This window comes from Aotus nancymaae, unplaced genomic scaffold (assembly GCF_030222135.1).
Source record: "Aotus nancymaae isolate 86718 unplaced genomic scaffold, 86718_ANA_hifiasm-v0.15.2.pri h1tg000015l_1, whole genome shotgun sequence".
Taxonomy (NCBI): Eukaryota; Metazoa; Chordata; class Mammalia; order Primates; family Aotidae; genus Aotus; species Aotus nancymaae.
In genome coordinates, this window is record NW_026988427.1 from 7,746,249 (window position 1) to 7,764,451 (window position 18,203).

Sequence of the window (18,203 nt, forward strand, 5' to 3'; positions counted from 1 at the left end):
GAGCTCAGCGCCCCCCCTGGCGGCCGCGCCGCCCCCTCGGCCTGACTGACAGGGGGCGGGGAGGGTGACAGCGCGCGTAGCCGAAGAGCCTCCCGGGACGGGCCCGGAACGCGCCCCTGGGGGCCCCGGCCGTGAGACTCGCGTAGTCTGTTGGGAGGTGGGGGAGGGGATCAATGCGGTGTGCGAAGAGTGGGGAAGAAATCACGCGATTGGCTTTGGAGTTCCACTGGGCTCGAATCTCAGCAGTGCTTTTTATTAACCGTGGGACCTTGGGCTACTCGGCTCTCCTTTCTAAATGACAGTTTCCTCTTCTGTAAAAGAGCGATGGTTAATTCAACGAATGTTTACTGAGCGCTTAGACAAGTGGTGCGGGTTCAAGGTTAGAGGCAGTAGAAAAGGAAAACAAGGCTCCTGGTCTCGGGGAAACGGGGGTGTTTGTACGTGTGTGTGTTCATGTGCTCAGTGGTGAAAGACAAGACAGAAAAACGGATCAACATCGAAAGCAACAAGGTCATTTCAGCTTGTAAGTTATGAAGGTAACGGTGATTAGTAACGCGGGGACTACGGGAGGGGTGCTTGAGACTGAGTGGTCAGGGAAGGCCTCTACCAGCAGGTGAATTGGAGCAGAGATTCCAGAGAGGCACCGTGGCGCCACCAGGTGTGAGGACAAGATCCATGCAGAGTGCAAGTGCAAAGGCCCCCGAGGCAGGACTATGCCGGCAAAAGACAGCGCGGCTGGAGGGCCAGGATGGAGGAGGGTGGAGGACAAAACCACTTTTTTGTGTGCTTATGGTGGGGACTGTCCCAGGCACACAGTAGGCCCTCAGTGCTTTGATAGAATTACGCCCAAGTAAGGGAGTCAGGAAAGGCCATACAAAGGAGGTGACATCTGAACTGTGGCCTGGCAGGAAGGGGAAAATTTCATCAAGCAGGCTAGGGAGAAAGAGAATTTTAGGCTGTGGAAACAGCATGGGCAAAGGCACTGTGGCCAGAAATGCAGGGTGTGTAAGTGACGGGTAATTAGGTGAGGAGGCCACCAGCAGCCAGACTCCAAAAACAAAAAAACCCCAACCAACCAAACAAACAAAACGTTCACAGGCCGCTGGTAGAACTGCAAACTGGCGCAGACATTTTGGACGGCAATTTGGCAGTGTTTAACAAAAGCATAAAAGCATGCGCCTTTGGAGCCAACAGCTCCCCTTCCAGGAATTGATCCCGTGTGACTCTAGTCATACGTTCGCACAAAAACATTTGTGCAAGGATGTTCACTGCAGCATGTTTTTTTGTAGTGAAAACTGAAAATTATCTAAATGATCATCCGTACAGGACTGGCTAGCTAACTGTGGCACATCCATCCAAGTGCAACGCCGTGCTGTGGTTGGGAAAGACGAGCTAGACCCACGTGTGCTGACATGGGTGTGTGTCAAGACGTGGTGTTAAGTGGGAGAAGCAAGGTGCCAAACTGCAACGTGTGGAATGAGCCAATTTTGATACAAAGGAAATTATATTTGAGGTATAAGTATATATAATTTTCTATGTATCAAATACATATACATACTAACATATACATACTTATCACATACTATATAATTATACACAGACACCTTATATACAAACATATACATATTCTGGCCAGATACACAATTCTTTTTTTTTTTTTTTTTTTTTTGAGATGGAGTCTCCCTCTGTTGCCCAGGCTGAAGTGCAGTGGTGCAATCTTGGCTCACTGCGGCCTCCAACTCCCGGGTTCAAGCAGTTCTCCCGCCTCAGCCTCCTGAGTAGCTGGGATTCAGGCACCCACCACCACACGCGGCTAATACTTGTATTTTTGGTAGAGACAGAGTTTCACCATGTTGGCCAGGCTCATCTTGAGCTCCTGACCTCAAGTGATCCACCCACCTAAGCCTCTCAAAGTGCTAAGATTACAGGCATGAGCCACCTCACCTGGGCACACATCTGTAAGAATTTCTGAAAAAAATTGTTAACAGGGGTTGCACCTAGGAAATGAGACTGAGAGGGTTCAGGGAAAGAAGTTTTACATTTCGTTGCCTTCCTTCCCGGTGCTGATTGATTATTTTCCCTTGGATAATATTTACTTGTATTATTATTTTTTATTTTATTTTTTTGAGTCGAAGTCTCATTGTGTTACCCAGGCTGGAATGCAGTGGTGCGACCTCAGCTCACTGCAACCTCTGCCTCCCAGGTTCAAGCAATTCTCCTGCCTCAGCCTACTGAGTAGCTGGGATTACAGGTGCCTGCCACCATGCCCAGATAATTTTTGTATTTTCAGTAGAGACAGGGTTTCACCAATGTTGGCCAGGCTGGTCTCTTTGGCCAGGCTGGTCTCGGACTCCTGACCTAGTGATCTGCCTGCCTCGGCCTCCCAAAGTGCTAGGATTACAGGCATGAGCCACTGCACCTGGCCTTAATTGTATTATTTTAAGAACTGGCGCAGAGAATACCTGTAATTATTTTTGGTCTCTCAGCATTAGAATTGCCCCCTTCCCATGTGCAGGGGGGTCCTCCACCTTCTGAAGCAGGGCCCACCTTCCCTTCTGAGAGATGACTATGCCAAGTAATTGCTTTGTTAGTCTTCCTTGCAGCCAGGACATGTGACTGACAGGTGCAGCCCCAGACTTGGGACCTGAAGCTAGTGCCAGGAAGCAGCAGGGAAGGAGTGGGGTGTGTTCCGGTGTGGAGAAGTGGTGATGGCAGCTCCTGCCAAGCACCATTGGCAGCAGTGACACTCACTGTGAGAGTGTCCAACACCAACAGGACAAGCTGCACTGTCCATGCCCAGCCATGGTGCTGGGATTCTTCATGGGTCTGCCTGGTAGTGGGATTTTGGGTATCATTTCAGGCTACGTGGTCGCCAACATGGATTTTCTAACTCTCCTGGAGATTTTTTGAGCTGTCCAGTATATATATGTATATTTTCTGAGACAAGGTTTCATTGTGTCACCCAGGTTGGAGTGTAGTGGCACAGTCAATCATAGCTTACTGCAGCCTCGAACTCCTGGTCTCAAGAGATTCTCCCATCTCAGCCCCCTCAGTAGGTGAGACTACAGGTGCAGGCCACCATGCCTGGCTAATTTAAAAAATATTTGTTATTTGTTTATGATTTACTTATTTATTTTTTGTAGAGATGGGATCTTACTATGTGGCCCAGGCTGGTCTCGAACTCCTGGCCTCAAGTGATCCTCCCGCCTCAAGTGATCCTCCCACCTCAACCTCCCAAAGTGCTGGGATTATGGGTATGAGCCACTGCACCTGGCCCATGAGCTGCCCAGTATTTAATAAACTCCTTATCTGCTTAAATCAGCCAGAAGTGATTTCTGTGGCTTGGGATTAAGAACTCCTGAATAAGGCCCGGGCACGGTGGCTCAAGCCTGTAATCCCAGCACTTTGGGAGGCCGAGGCGGGTGGATCACGAGGTCAAGAGATCGAGACCATCCTGGTCAACATGGTGAAACTCCGTCTCTACTAAAAATACAAAAATTAGCTGGGTATGGTGGCGCATGCCTGTAATCCCAGCTACTCAGGAGGCTGAGGCAGGAGAATTGCCTGAACCCAGGAGGCGGAGGTTGCGGTGAGCCGAGGTCGCGCCATTGCACTCCAGCCTGGGTAACAAGAGCGAAACTCCGTCTCAAAAAAAAAAAAAAAAAAAAAAAAAGAACTCCTGAATACCAGAGTTCGAGATAAAGAAAGATAAAGGAGGATGGAGGATCCGGGAGAAGGAGGAAGGGAGAAAGAAGATGAAGCATGCCTGAACTTTATATCACAGGAAATGAGAAGTCACTGAAGGATTTTAAGCACAAGAGGTCTAATGAGATTTGCATTTTATGGGGCCAAACAGAGGTGGGTTGGATAAGGCTGGCTGTAGAAAGGAGGCTGGGCACACTCCAAAGGAGGGACAAGGAAGCCTGAACTACAGAAGCCCCAGTGAGGCTGGAGCAGGGCTGGAAGGAGAGATGTGAATATCACCTGGGAGTAACTTATTAGGTGTTATGGGAGAAGGAAAAGGGCAAGTTGAGGAAGATTCCCAGGTTTCTGGCTTGGACGATGGGGTGAGTGACGCTGCTGCAAAATGAAATAGGCATTGAGCGGGTGGAGCAGCTTGCTGGGGGGATGATGATGAGCTTGTTTGGGGGAATGACAGACAAGCTGGAGGAGGCGTCCAGCTGACAGTAGGTATCTGAGCCCAGAGCTCAGGAAAGCACTCCAGGCTGGCTTCAGGTGCAGATCTGAGTCATGGTGTACTCAGAATTCTTTTTTTTTTTTTTGTAATGAGTCTTACTCTATCGCCCAGGCTGGAGTGCAGTGGCATGATCTCGGCTCACTGCAACCTCTGCCTCCCAGGTTCAAGTGATTCTCCCGCCTCAGCCTCCCAAGTAGCTGGGATTACAGTTACCCACCACCGCACCTGGCTAATTTTTGTATTTTTAGTAGAGATAGGGTTTCGCCATGTTGTCCAGGCTGGTGACTCAGATGATCCCAAAGTGCTGGGATTACAGGCATGAGCCATCGCATCCAGCCAGAATTCTTTATCAAATTGCTCTCCAAGGTTGGGGCAGGAGAGGGGTAGGCGGGAAGGAACACCTAGAGTTGTAGTTTGCCAATGTCCGTGGGGTAAAATACTCCCACCACATTGATTCCAAGCTGTCAGTGTGATGTTATTGAACAGATAATTGGTTCAGTTATCTCGAATTTTCATGATACAGATAGCAGAGATAAAAATAAACTTAAGAGCACAGATAATAGTAAAATAATTAGGAAGTTAGGCATTTTGAGTATTATCTTTGTTTTTAATATAATTTAACTGTAACTTTATATAATTTAATTTTTAATAATGTAATGTCTTTAACAACTGGCTCACACAATTCCTGAAGTTTTTTGTTTGTTTGTTTTGCTTTTGGTTTTTGTTTATTGTTTGTTTTTGAGATGGAGTCTTGCTCTGCTGCCCAGGCTGGAGTGCAGTGGCATGAACTCGGCTCACTGCAACCTCTGCCTCCCGAGTTCAAACAATTCTCCTGCCTCAGCCTCCCAAGTAGCTGGGACCACAGGCACATGCCACCACGACCAGTGAAGTTTTGTATTTTTAGTAGAGACGGGGTTTCACCATGTTGGCCAGGCTGGTCTCGAACTCCTGACCTCAGGTGACCCGCCCACCTCAGCCCCACAAAGTGCTGGGATTACAGGCTTGAGCCACCCACCACACCCAGCCCAATTCCTGAAGTTTTAACAATTGTTCTCGTGAGCCAAGCGAGATCAGTGCCCCACTGGCTTTGGAGTCATTAGCAGAGAGGTGGTGGCTGGAGCCATAGCGTTGAGCATGATCGCCCAGAGGTGCATAGAGAGTGAAAAGAAGACAGTGCCCAGAGCAGACTCCTGAGGTGCTGCAACCTTCCGGGGTGGCCAGAGGCAGAGGAACCTGGAGAAAGACTGAGAAGGCCCTCGCAGTGAGCAAGGAGGAGAAGCTGAAGAGAGTGCACAGAGACCTTGGGGATAGAGGTCGACTAAATGCTAGAGAGAGGCCGGCAGTGGAGAGTCAGTGATGGATGGGCAGCAAGTGGGCGGTTGGGGAGCTGAAGAGCAGTGAGCCCAAAGATGGAAGGGGCAGCAGGGGACAGCCTCCAGGAGAAAGTGACATTCAAGCTGGGTTTTGAAAGACGAGAAGGACCTTACAAAGTGGTGGTGAGCATTCCCAGCAGGGGATCTGGCAGGCGGCAAAGTCCAGAGTATTGAGGTAACAGAAAATAGGTTAAATTCTGAGTCAGGCAGGAAGTTCATTTGGCTGCTAGCACAGAAGCTTAGGCAAAACAGGCATTTATTCTTTCACTTAAACAAGTCCAGTGGTGGGCAGTCAACAGCTGCTGTGATGACTTCACAGTCATCAGGAACCGATTCTCCTATGTTTCTGGTGCTCCATTCTGAGTACATGAATTTCATCATCATGGCCCAAGATGTCTGCTGTAGCTCCAGCCATCATGTCAATGCAGACAGCAGGAGGAGGGGATGTGGGGTAAAAAGAATATCTGCCAATTGTCTTTTTCTTTCTTTTTTGTTGGGCTAGGGGTTGGAGTCTAGCTCTGTTGCCAGGCTGGAGTGCAGTGGCATGATCTTGGCTCACTGCAACCTCTGCTTCCTGAGTTCAAGTGATTCTCCTATCTCCGGCTTTCAAGTAGCTGGGATTACAGGCACATGCCACCATGTCCGGCGAATTTTTGTGTTTTCAGTAGAGACAGGGTTTCACCATGTTGGCTAGGCTGGTCTTGAACTCCTGACCTCATGTGATCTGCCCACCTCTGCCTCCTAAAGTGATGGGATGTGAACCACTGAGCCTGGCCTTTTTTTTTTTTTTTTTTTTTTTTTTTGAGACGGAGTCTAGCTTTGTTGCTCAGGCTGGAGTGTAGTGGTACGATCTCAGCTCACTGCAGCCTCCACCTCCTGGGTTCAAGCTATTCTCCTGCCTCAGCCATCTGAGTAACTGGGACCATGGGCACATACCACCATGCCTGGATAATTTTTGTGTTTTTAGTAGAGACAGGGTTTCACCATGTTGGCCAGGCTGGTCTTGAACTCCTGACCTCAGGTGATCTGCCTGCCTCAGCTTCCCAAAGTGCTGGGATTATAGGCTTGAACCACCATGCCCGGCTAGATTTACCAGTTATTAACATTTGCTACATTTTTCTTACTTGCTCCCTATGTGCTGTCCTCAGAAGAAGGGGGCATGGATACTGGGTCTACACTTTCTAGCAGGACGGATCCTTCCCCCTGTCACATACCCCTACCACCCTTTATAGCACAGGGTGGCAAAGCTCAGGCTCATGGGTCTCCAGTGGCCAGTCCCTAAACCTGTGAGTCCTCAGGACCTCTCACCGTTTCCGTTGTCTCTTTCCTCAGGAAATGGGCCTTTCCATTCTTTTCTTCCGCTCCCCTTCCTAGGAACGTACTAAGGACAATGACTCTGTAAGCTTCTGGGAAGGGAACATGGCAGAAGGTGAGAAAGGGTTTTAGCGAAAATCCCAGTTGCAGCAGCTGGAGCAGAGAGTTCTCTTAAGCGGATCCTGGGGATCCCAGCCCTGCCTGGGTTCTGCAAAAATCCAGATGTGCCTTTGTAACTCTGTGTATGGCGCCTGGCAGATTAAACATTTAGCAACGTTCTTGCTGTCCAGAGGCCTCAGATTCCCGCAGGGCAGGCAGGACAGGAAGCTGAGAACAGGGAGGGGAATGGGGGACATTTGCTGAACATCTACAATGCGCCAAGTACTCCATCTATTAAGTCACGAAGTCCCCATGGCAATCCTTCAAAGCAGGCATTTTCATTCCCATTTTACAGATGAGGGAATTGTTACCCAGAGAGGGAAAGTCACCGGCCTTTGTTCTTTTCAGTCAGTTTTCCCTGAGTGCCTACTGTGTGTCAATATCATTCCAGGTACAGGAGATGCAGCAGGAAATAAGACCAATGGAGTCCTCGCCCTTCTGGAACTCAGCGTTCGAGTAGGATGGGACAGACGATTCACAACTAGTAACCACAAAAGATGCTTCCAGTGTGCTGCTCTTGTTAAAATCATCAGCGACACTCACTTTGCTAAATCTGATGACCAATCCTCCCTGCTACCTCTGACTTCTGAGTACTTCCCATGAGCCAGATGCTGTTGTAGGCCCTGGGGACACAGCTGTGAACAAGAGAGGCCTTGGGGGCCGGGCGCAGTGGCTCCCACCTGCAAGCCCAGCACTTGGGAGGCTGAGGTGGGCGGATCACCTGAGGTCAGGAGTTCGAAACCAGACTGGCCAACGTGGCAAAACCCCATCTCTACTAAAAACACAAAAATTAGCCAGGTATGGTGTGCATGGGTATGGTTGTGTGCACCTGTAATTCCAGCTACTTAGGAGGCTGAGGCAGGAGAATCACTTGAACCCAGGAGGTGGAGGTTACAGTGAGCCCAGATCGTGCCACTATACTCCAGCCTGGGTGACAGAGCAAGACTTTATCTCACACACACACAAAAAAAGGCCTTGGGGACCTCCTGTTCTAATAGAGGAAGGCAAGTGATGAGTAAAATAAATCAGTAAAATATATGGTGTGAGGCCGGGCGCGGTGGCTCATGCCTGTAATCCCAGCACTTTGGGAGGCCAAGGCAGGTGGATCACGAGGTCAAGAGATTAAGACCATCCTGGTCAACATGGTGAAACCCTGTCTCTACTAAAAATACAAAAAATTAGCTGGGCATGGTGGTGCATGCCTGTAATCCCAGCTACTCAGGAGGCTGAGGCAGGAGAATTGCCTGAACCCGGGAGGTGGAGGTTGCGGTGAGCCGAGGTCGCGCCATTGCACTCCAGCCTGGGTAACAAGAGTGAAACTCCGTCTCAAAAAAATATATATGGTGTGTCAGGAGGTGACAAATGCTGGGGGCAGTGAAAGAGGAGAAGCATAGGAATTGCTGCACTGGGGCTGAGGGGTTGAACACTCCCCTGAGAGAGGTTAGGAAGTGAGGGGACAGTCTCTGAAGTCCTAAGGCAGGAGGCGCCTGGCACTTCTGATCTGTCTGATCCGCATGACTGAAGGCCGCTGTGGCCGCAGCGAGTGAGGGAGAGGAGGGTTGGAGGGATGCCGGCCTTGTGGGCTCCTGCGCTGTGAACAGAGGAGGGAGTGATCCAGCTTTCACTTTAATGGCTACTATGGAGGGAGTAGGGAGTGGACTGTTCTCGGGCAAGGGTGAAAGCTGGGGACCAGTCCAGAGACTGTCACCATCACACAGGCAGGATGACTGTCATGTGGGCTGGGGTGGTGGCAATGGAGACCAAGAGAAGTGGTTGGGTCCTGGGTGTTTTGAAGGGAGAACTGAAGATGGCATGTGCTAACAGGTGAGAAAGACAGGACTCCAGGACCATTCCAGCGTTTTTGGCTGAGCAATTGGAAGGGTGGAGAAGATGACGGGAAGAGCAAGTCTGGAGAGGGGCAGAGGAGGTGTCAGGAATTCAGCTTTGGACATGGTAACTCTGAGATGCACATTAGATACCCAGATGGAGCTGTCAGGCAGGCAGTTGGATGTGCTCTTCTGGATTTCTGGTGGCGGCTAAGCATGTCACTGTCTAAATGACATTTAGTGCCCATTACTGGATGGGGGCATGAAACAGCAGGTACTGACAGAACAGAGAAGAGGTCACAGGGCTTAGTCCTAGGGCCTTTTGATGCAAAGAGGAGAAACCATCCAATTTGTTCACAGCTGTGCTACCCAGAGCCTAAAATGGTGCGTGGCACAAAGTAATTGATAGGTCATTATTTTTTGAATGAATAAATGAATAAGTAGTGTTAAGTGCTAAGAAAGAAATAGAACAGGGTGATGAGTTAGAGTGTATGGGGGAGAGTGTTCTTCCCTAGATAGGGTAGTGGTCAGAGAAGGCCTCTTTGAGAAGGTGACATGTGAGCCAAGCCCTGAAAGACAAGGAGAAGTTCTGTAAAAAGTTGCAGAAGAGACTGCAAGTGCAAAGGCCCTGAGGCAGGAACAAATCTGGCCTTTTGGAGACTCCATGTGCTCAGGGCACGAGAGGCTGAGTCACCCATGAACTTGCAAGCCCAGGATCTGAACTTTGGATCACATCCTGGGTGTCCTGGAGGGTTTTAAAACAGAGAAGTTACGTGGTCAGATTAATATTTTGTTATTATTATTTGTTTATTTTGAGATGGAGTCACCCAGGCTGGAGTGCAGTGGTGCGATCTCGGTTCACTTCAACCTCCGCCTCCCAGGTTCAAGCAATTCTCCTGCCTCAGCCTCTTGAGTAGATGAGATTATAGGCACCTGCCACCACACTCAGCTAATTTTTGTATTTTTAATAGAGACGGGGTTTCACCATGTTGGCCAGGCTGGTCTTAAACTTCTGACCTCAGGTGATCCATCGCCTTGGTCTACCAAAGTGCTGGGATTACAGTTGTGAGCCACTGCACTCAGACCAGATTAATATTTTAAATGATCCCCCCGAGGAACCTGGAGAACTTTCCGTAGGAAAGCAGGAGTGGAAGCAAATGGAGCGTCAGGAAAGACTCACGCAGCAGCTGAGGTCAGAGCCAGCTTCCCTGGGGTCAGGGGAGTCAGGCGGGAGAGGAGTGGGCAGATTCAAGATATTTTAGGAACAGAATGGGAGGACTGGGATTCAAGGGCCCTGCTGGTTCAATCCCGCCATGAAGATGTCCCTCATTGACAGACATGGATGGCCTTGGGGAGGGGCCAGGACCCCAGTAGGGCCAGGGGGCTGCTCTTAAGGTCTCTCCTTCGTCACCCCAATCCAAGACTCCCGGGGCTTCCCAGGCTGGAAGCTGTGGAAGGTGGTGGGAAGGGGTGCGGTGGTGCTGTGGCTGGGAGGGTCATTCCATGCTGGGCTCTGGGCCACAATTGTAAGGTAGCTAAGACCATGCATGGTACTAAGGGAGAGCCCTTTCTTCCTTTTTCTTCATCAGATCTAGATTCCTGGCTTGCACAGTGGCTCACACCTGTAATCCCAGCACTTTGGGAAGCAAAGGCAGGAGAATCACTTGAACCCTTCCAGGCTGATTTGAGACCAGCCTGGGCCACATATTGAGGCCACATCTCTATTTTTTTTTAAATTAAAAATCAGCCAGGCATGGTAGTGTGCACCTGTAGTTCCAGTTCCTCGGGAGGCCGAGGAGGGAGAATGAGGCCAAGAGTTTGAGGCTGTAGTGAGCTATGATCGTACCATTACACTCCATCTTGGGCAACAGAGCAAACCCTGTCTCAAAACAACAACAACAAATCTAGATTTGTCATCTCTTCCCAGCCTGGTTCTCCTCCCGTGCTCCCTCTGTCCAAATTTCTTCAATGCTCCTCCCACTGAGAGGTGGTAGTATGTCCCTCCCTTGAATCTGGGCCTGTGACTCTAGTAGAATACGGTGGGTCTGATGTGGTGCCAGGTTTCAGGCCCAGGCCTTAAGAAACTGGCAGCTTCTGCTTCCTGTCTCCTGGGATGCCTGCTCTGGGAACCCAGCCACTGTTCTGTGAGGAAGCCAAGCAGCCACATGGAGACACCACACAGAGCCGTCCTGGCCAGCACCCCCAGCTGAGGCTGCAGCTGACAGCTGGCATCAGCTGCCCCACGTATGAGTGACCAGATGACTCCAGCCTCAACCTGTGAGCCACCCTAGCTAACCTCCCTTTGGAGCAGAACTGGGCTGTCTTACTGAGCACTGCCCATGCTGCAGACTTGTGAGCACAAAAAATGATTATTGTTTTGTTTGTTTGTTTGTTTGTTTTGAGATGGTGTTTTGTTCTTGTTGCCCAGGCTGCAGTGCAGTGGTGCGATCTCGGCTCACCACAACCTCTACCTCCCAGGTTCAAACAATTCTCCTGTCTCAGCCTCCCAAGTAGCTGGGATTACGAGCGTACTCCACCACGCCCATCTAATTTTGTATTTTTAGTAGAAAAGGGGTTTCTCCATGTTGGTCAGGCTGGTCTCAAACTCCAGACCTCAGATGATCTGCCTGCCTCAGCCTCCCGAAGTGCTGGGATTACAGGCACGAGCCACCGCACCTGGCTGATGATTGTTTTAAGCCGCTACATTTGGGGTGGTTTGTTGTGCAGCAATAGATAAGTGGGACACAGTGCTTCACCCCTCCAGGGCCTATCACCAAATATCACTGAGTTTTCCTTCTACACTCCTCTTGAATCTGTCATCATCTCTGTCTTCTCTGCTGCCCTATCTGTCACCTGGATGACTGCATTAGCATCAGGCAGTGTTTCCCACACCTTCTTGCAGCCACAGGGTTCTGTTTCCTGCACAGCAAACCAAGAACCTGCTGAAAGTATATCTGATCGCCTCCCTAGCCAGTCTGTAGGTACCTGAAATGCTCGGTGGCTCTTCACTGCCGCTAGGATCAAGGCTTACCCATTCCTTTCCCCTTTTAGCTTCAGCCACATTGGCCTGTCTTCTTGTCCTCTGATATTTCACGTTCCCTTTGCCCCAGGACCTTTGGACATACTGTTCTCACTCCTGGAGAGGCCCTCCCCAACCCAGCTAATTATTTCCCAGTTATTTCTTGCTCATGCTTTAGGTCTCAGCTCAGATACCACCTCTTCAGTGAGCTTCTTCTAACCTAGTTCTTAAAATGGGGTCCCTGATCAGCAGCACCTGGGAACTTGTTAGACATATATCCGGCGGGCGCAGTGGCTCACGCCTGTAATCCCAGCACTTTGGGAGGCTGAGGCAGGTGGATCACGAGATCAGGAGATCGAGATCATCCTGGCCAACATGGTGAAACCTCGTCTGTACTAAAAATACAAACATTAGCTGGGCATGGTGATGTGTGCCTGTAATCCCAGCTACTTGGGAGGCTGAGGCAGGAGAATCACTTGAACCCGGGAGATGGAGATTGCAGCGAGCTGAGATTGTGCCACTACACTCCAGCCTGGGTGACAGAGTGAGACTTCGTCTCAAAAAAAAAAAAAGAAAGAAATACAAACATCTTGGGCCAGGCGCGATGGCTCACATCTGTAAAACCCCATCTCTACACACACACACACACACACACAAAAAAAAAAAACCAAAAAACTAGCTGGGCGTAGTGGTGCATCCCAGCTACTTGGGAGGCTGAGATGGGCGAATCACCTGAGCCAAGACGTCAAGACTGCAGTGAGCCAAGATTATTCCACTGCACTCCTGCCCGGGCAACTGGAATGAGACCATGTCTCAAAACAATATAAATAAATAAGTAAAATGGAAACATCCTCAGGCCCAAGCCCAGAACTAAGGAGTCAGAAGTTCTGAGGCAGGGCCCAGCAGCCTGTGATGGACGAGCCCTGCAGGTGATTCTGATACACGCACCTGAGACCCGCAGCTCTGAAGCCGCCAGCTTGCATCCTGGACTTCCTTATGTTCTCCTATCCCTGAATCCTTTTCCTTGGGTGGGTTGTGTTTGTGATGGCACGGACTGTCTGATGGATGCAGAATCCCATAAACCTGAGTACAGGTCTTGCTCGTTTTTCACTCATCATCGCAGCAGCACCTCACCTCGTGCCTAGCACGTACCAGGGCTTGAGGATGTGGGTTGAGCAAATACTCAGCCTCCAGATGGTCACGAGCTCCCCAGGTGCGGGGGAGGAGCAGGGCCTTCTACACGTCTGGGACCCTAAAAGTGGCCAAGGGGAGGGTGCAAAACTTTAAAGGACTTGAAGAGGCTTCAGCCACGTCCTTTAGAAGGCTGAGGAAGGGTGTCCAGAGCTTCCCTGCTTTCCTTTCCTATCCCAGTCCCACCCTCCCCAGCCTGGGGAAGCCCTCAGCTGACCTCTGCTGAGCATGAGCCAGGCCTTGTTCTATGGGTGCTGTGTGTTATATATCATTCAATACCCTCAACAAGCTTCTGAGTTATGTATGATTAACATTCTCATTTTACAGATAGGGAAAGTGACTCTGAAGCTTGGGGTTGGCCGCAGTCAGGGTAGAATCAGGACTGAAACCCAGGCTGTGTGGCTATGGCCCTGCCCCTCACCATTCATGCCAGGCGGAGAACACTCAGGTGGGGCAGGAGGTAAGATGGGGGCTGTGGGGAGCCTCATGTGTCCCTCCAAAGGGACTGGGCACCGTGAGGCAGTGGGTCCAGGAGGACCTTTCCAAATTCTCAAGAGAAACCAAAAATGTGACTCTTAGTGTAAAATCTCCCTATGTCTAAATGTTGGCAGATGGTTAAATTTTTTAAAAACTCAGATGCCACTGGGTATGGTGGGTCACGTCTGTAATCTCAGCACTTTGGGAGGCTGAAATGGGAGATCACTTGAGCCTAGGAGTTCAAGAGCAACACAGTGAGATCCCTTCATCCCTAGTCAAAAATATTATTTTATTTAAAACAAACAAACAAACTCAGATGCTTCCAGAGACCAGATGAACGCCTGCTCTAGCGAGGATGGGGATGGTGCCGACGGCCCACGGCTGTCAGTGTCACTGCTTCTGCCATCTGCAGGGCAGTCCACGCCGGCTACTGCAGGCCCTGTGAGTCCCCCTGCCTGCCCCTCCTGGAGCAGGGGATGGGCAGGGTGGGCAAGGGGACAGCCAGGGTCAGAGCTCACAACCCACAGCCCACATTCAGGGGTCACCCTCCATGGGATGCAGACCTTGCTTTCCCTTGGGGCAGACTCCAAATATTGACTCTCACGTTCATGTCTTGGCTCCCATTGTGTGGGGCTGGGTTGGCTGGTCACAGCTGCTTCACCAGCCCCAGGCCTGCACGAAGACCACACTCACTAAATGCTTGCTAATGAAGTAAACAGGCTGGCCTCTCTACCCGCTGCACCATGGCCCCGCCCCCTCCCCTGCCCCAGGTGGGCCGGAGCAGGCGCTGGTGAGTTAAAAGCTGGTAGCTGGGGCCTCTCAGATGCTGGGTCCTCCGTGGAGCTTGAGCTGGGCATGGCTACTGCAGGCTCTGTGAGTCCCCCTGACTGCCCTTCCTGGAGCAGGGGATGGGCAGGGTGGGCAAGGGGACAGCCAGGGCCAGAGCTCACAGCCCATAGCCCACAGCCTACCCTGACTCCTTTTTCTGCTCAGGTGAGTGAAGCTGAGGGTGGAATCCGAGAGCGGGAGGAGAAGAAGGTAGCAGAGGGGACGCCCATGGGAAAAGAGGCTCCAAACTCTCCGAGGACTTCACTGTCTCTAAGAGGGAAGGCCCAGGTGGGGAGCCCCCTGAAAGTCAAGCGGGAGCCGCACCCCTTGCAGAACAGGTAGGCAGAGGTCTGCAGGTGGGACACAGCCCCCTGCTTTCAGGCCAGCCTCTGGGCCGGCAGCCTGGCCTTGGGCAACCCCTTCCTCTCTCGGCCCCAGCTCTTCATCTGTGGGAGGCCGGAGCTGACCTAAGCCTTGGGCCCTGTTGGTCCTTCCAGCTCTAACCCCACAGAGACTGTGGGTCATATCCTCCCCACCCCCAGTCCTCCCCTGTCCTTCAGGACAACTGACTTCAATCATCTGGGTCGGGGGGATTCTGTGCCCCAAATCTCATCTTCCAGTTTGCCCTTGAAGGGAGGGTCCTCCCTGTCAGTCCAGGTGTCCCGGGGGTGTACTCAGTGGCTCTCTGCTTCCTCCTGGCTACCTCCCCCTGCCCCCTTCCCCTACCAGGTGGGCTCTGTGGTTCTTCAAGAACGACCGCAGCCGGGCCTGGCAGGATAACCTGCACCTGGTCACCAAGGTGGACACTGTGGAGGACTTCTGGGCGTAAGTGTCTGACCCCAGCGGGGCTGGAGTGGGGGGTCGGGGGCGCTCTGAGCTCCAGGCTCCCTCCCTCCAGGCTGAGCCAGCCCAGCCCTCCCTAGGGCCTTTCAGCCTTCTCGAGGCCTGGGACTTGGTGGGTTCTGCCCAGGGGGTGTAGGGCACAGCCACCCCCCACCCCCATCCCATCACCTTCTTAGGGCTCAGGGAGGGAGCCCGGGGAGCCGGAGGAGCAGGGAGCTGACCCTGACTCAGGCACTCAATGGCTTTGTGACCTGGGCAAGCTCCTTCCCCTCTCTGAACCTGTCTCAGCTGCAAAGGGAGGATTCAGTTGTCTTGGTGTTCCGGGTGCTCAAGGGAGTGGATCTGAAAAGGGGTGCACAAGCCCTAGGGAGGGTGAGAAGGCCCCAGCTCTAGCTGGAGGGGGAGCACCGGGGGTCCAAAACCCTCCCCAGGCGTTGGCTCACTGGGAAGGCTCCGTGGAGAAGGTGGGTCTTGAGAGTTTGGATAAGTGGGGGTGGAATCCCAGGTGGCAGGCCAATGTAAGCAAAGGCTTGGAGGCCATGGGGTCAGGTGAGGAGTTGGGAAGACTGAGCCCAGTTGGAACCAGGTCCTAAAAAGCCTTGACTTTTGGCATGGGGTGGGGGCTCTGTCCAGGCTGTACAGTCACATCCAGCTGGCCAGCAAGCTCTCCTCCGGCTGTGACTATGCCCTGTTCAAGGTAAGCTCTGCTCTCCTCTTTCCCTCCTGCAAAGGGACCAGGGGCTGATCCCTCCCAGCTTCTGCTGCGTTAATCCCTCAGAGGAATGGGGGTGGGGTGCTACGAGCCACCTCTCAGCAGAGTTGCGGTTTCTGACCAGAGGAAATGCTCTACAGGAGTCCGGACAGAGTCAGGGTCCAGCTGTACCTCGGGGGACCTTAAGAGGCAGGAAGGGGAAGAGGGAGGGAAAGAGATTTCTGGCTTGGCTCCTTCACTAGGGAAGGGCATCAGAATTGCCTGAGGACACTCATTGATGCCACACCTGTCCCTGGAGGGCTGACACTGTGTTTAGAGATCTCCCCAGGTGACTTCTGCCCAGCCTGGGAACCCTGCAGCCAAGCCCGGGATGTCCCCCTTACCTGCATTGGGGTTTGCCCCCCCACCTCCCCCACCCCGCCACCTCCCCCACCCCGCCACCTCCCCAGGCTTCCTTAATATGTGCATTTAACAAATGCACATATACAAGGCTATAAAAGGTGACCAGTGCTATCTGTCCGGGGCTGAGTGGCTGGAAGTGGAACCTGCTTGCGCTGAGGGGAGGAGGATAAGAGAATCTGGCCTACTTAGGGCCTCAGCAGAGGGCGGATAGGTAGGCTGGGAGGGTAGGTGGGTCCCCACTTCCCTTTGAACACAGGGAGGCAGTTGACTTGCCATCTGCCTTGCAGGATGGCATCGAGCCCATGTGGGAGGACAGCAGGAATAAGCGGGGTGGCCGTTGGCTGGTCAGCCTGGCCAAGCAGCAGCGCCACATTGAGCTGGACCGACTGTGGCTGGAGACAGTGAGTTGGAGACGGGAGGGTCCTCAGGGAAAGAGATGGGCTGTGTGGGCCTCATGGTGGCAGTGGTCTCAAGGATGGTGGGGCAGTCCCTATGTCCCAGCTGCTGATCTCACAACCCCCTACTTCGGGCCCAGCTGCTGTGTCTGATCGGGGAGAGCTTTGAGGAGCATAGCAGGGATGTGTGTGGGGCTGTTGTCAATATCCGCACCAAGGGGGACAAGATCGCCGTGTGGACGAGGGAGGCGGAAAACCAGGCAGGCGTGCTGCACATTGGGTGAGGAGAGTCTCCGGCACAGGGTGGGGGCTGGGTCTCTTCTAGAGGGAAGGTGGGTGGAGGTGGCTTGGCCTGCAAGGGAGACCTCTGGAAGTCTCCATAGCCTCTCTCCCTTCTGCCTTGCCCACCTGTATGGAAGGGTCTAGCGTTCTGATTTCCAAACCTTTCTATTACTGCAGTGCAGCTCTCCTATTGCATTAAGGGGTCCTATTTTGGGTTTCCACATGCATAAGACACACAACAGGAGTGGCTGTGGCCAGAATGAGGGTGGGAGTCTGGTGCCCTAAATTATCTCTAGGACCCTCTGATGACTACCTGTGTCTCTTTTCCTCTGTGTCCCCCGCACCTGCAGGCGTGTATACAAAGAGCGCCTGGGCCTCTCCCCAAAGACCGTCATTGGGTACCAGGCCCATGCAGACACAGCCACCAAGAGCAACTCCCTAGCCAAGAACAAGTTTGTGGTGTGAGGGGGGCCTTGGCACCCCTCCTGTGTAATGGGACAGCCACCACCGGAGCCTTACAACTTTGGGGGATGGGGGTGGGGCAGGACTGGGGAATCACACAGCCTGGTTCTTATCTCTCTTCCAGTGAACAGGAATGCACACTCTTCAACAGGAGTCGGGTCTAGGGGCCAGGTGGGGGTAGTGGTGGCAGTCTGAGGATCTAGCTTGTCCTGAGGCCACAGGACAGCAGCAGGGTGGAGGAAACTCCTTCTGGTGGGTTTGAGTCATGGGGGAAGGAAGGCACTATGGCAGGCGGAGAAGCCTATAGTCCAGCGCTCTTCATGGGTGGGGGGCTCCAGGGTACAGACACTCTGAGAGCTGTACTTCAGGGACAGGAGTTGGGGTCACTCTGCTTAAAAACCTCATCAGCTCTGTAGCTTCAGAGCTCTCCCTGGATGCTATCCCCTCCCTCCATCAGCTGTGGGTGGGTCCCTGAAGTGGGGCTGCCCGCCCCAAGGACTGAGGGTTGGAGGGTGAACAACATCATTTGTACAGAAGGATGCGTGGGTTGCTGAGGACTGAGAGAGCCTTGCAGGGCTGCCCCCCTTCTCACCAGCTGTGGCCAGGGCTGTCTGGGCCTTGCCTGCCTCAGGGCCAGACTGAAGTGGAGGTGGGAGAATGCTGGGCTAAGCCTCACCATGGTTCCGGTAGCAGTGGATAAACTTGATAATAAAGCTTAAGCA

At 52.3% G+C, this 18,203-nt stretch overlaps 1 protein-coding gene across 1 annotated transcript; it reads left to right on the forward strand.

The window, feature by feature from the left end:
* The first annotated feature begins 13,912 nt into the window (after positions 1-13,912).
* On the forward strand, positions 13,913-17,526 carry EIF4E1B (eukaryotic translation initiation factor 4E family member 1B). Its single transcript, XM_064376525.1, has 8 exons — positions 13,913-13,998; positions 14,328-14,430; positions 14,551-14,723; positions 15,115-15,210; positions 15,862-15,925; positions 16,630-16,743; positions 16,878-17,017; positions 17,370-17,526. Exons 1-8 carry the CDS (start codon positions 13,913-13,915, stop codon positions 17,482-17,484), a joined length of 891 nt encoding a protein of 296 aa, XP_064232595.1. The 3' UTR covers positions 17,485-17,526.
* Positions 17,527-18,203: the final 677 nt, after the last annotated feature.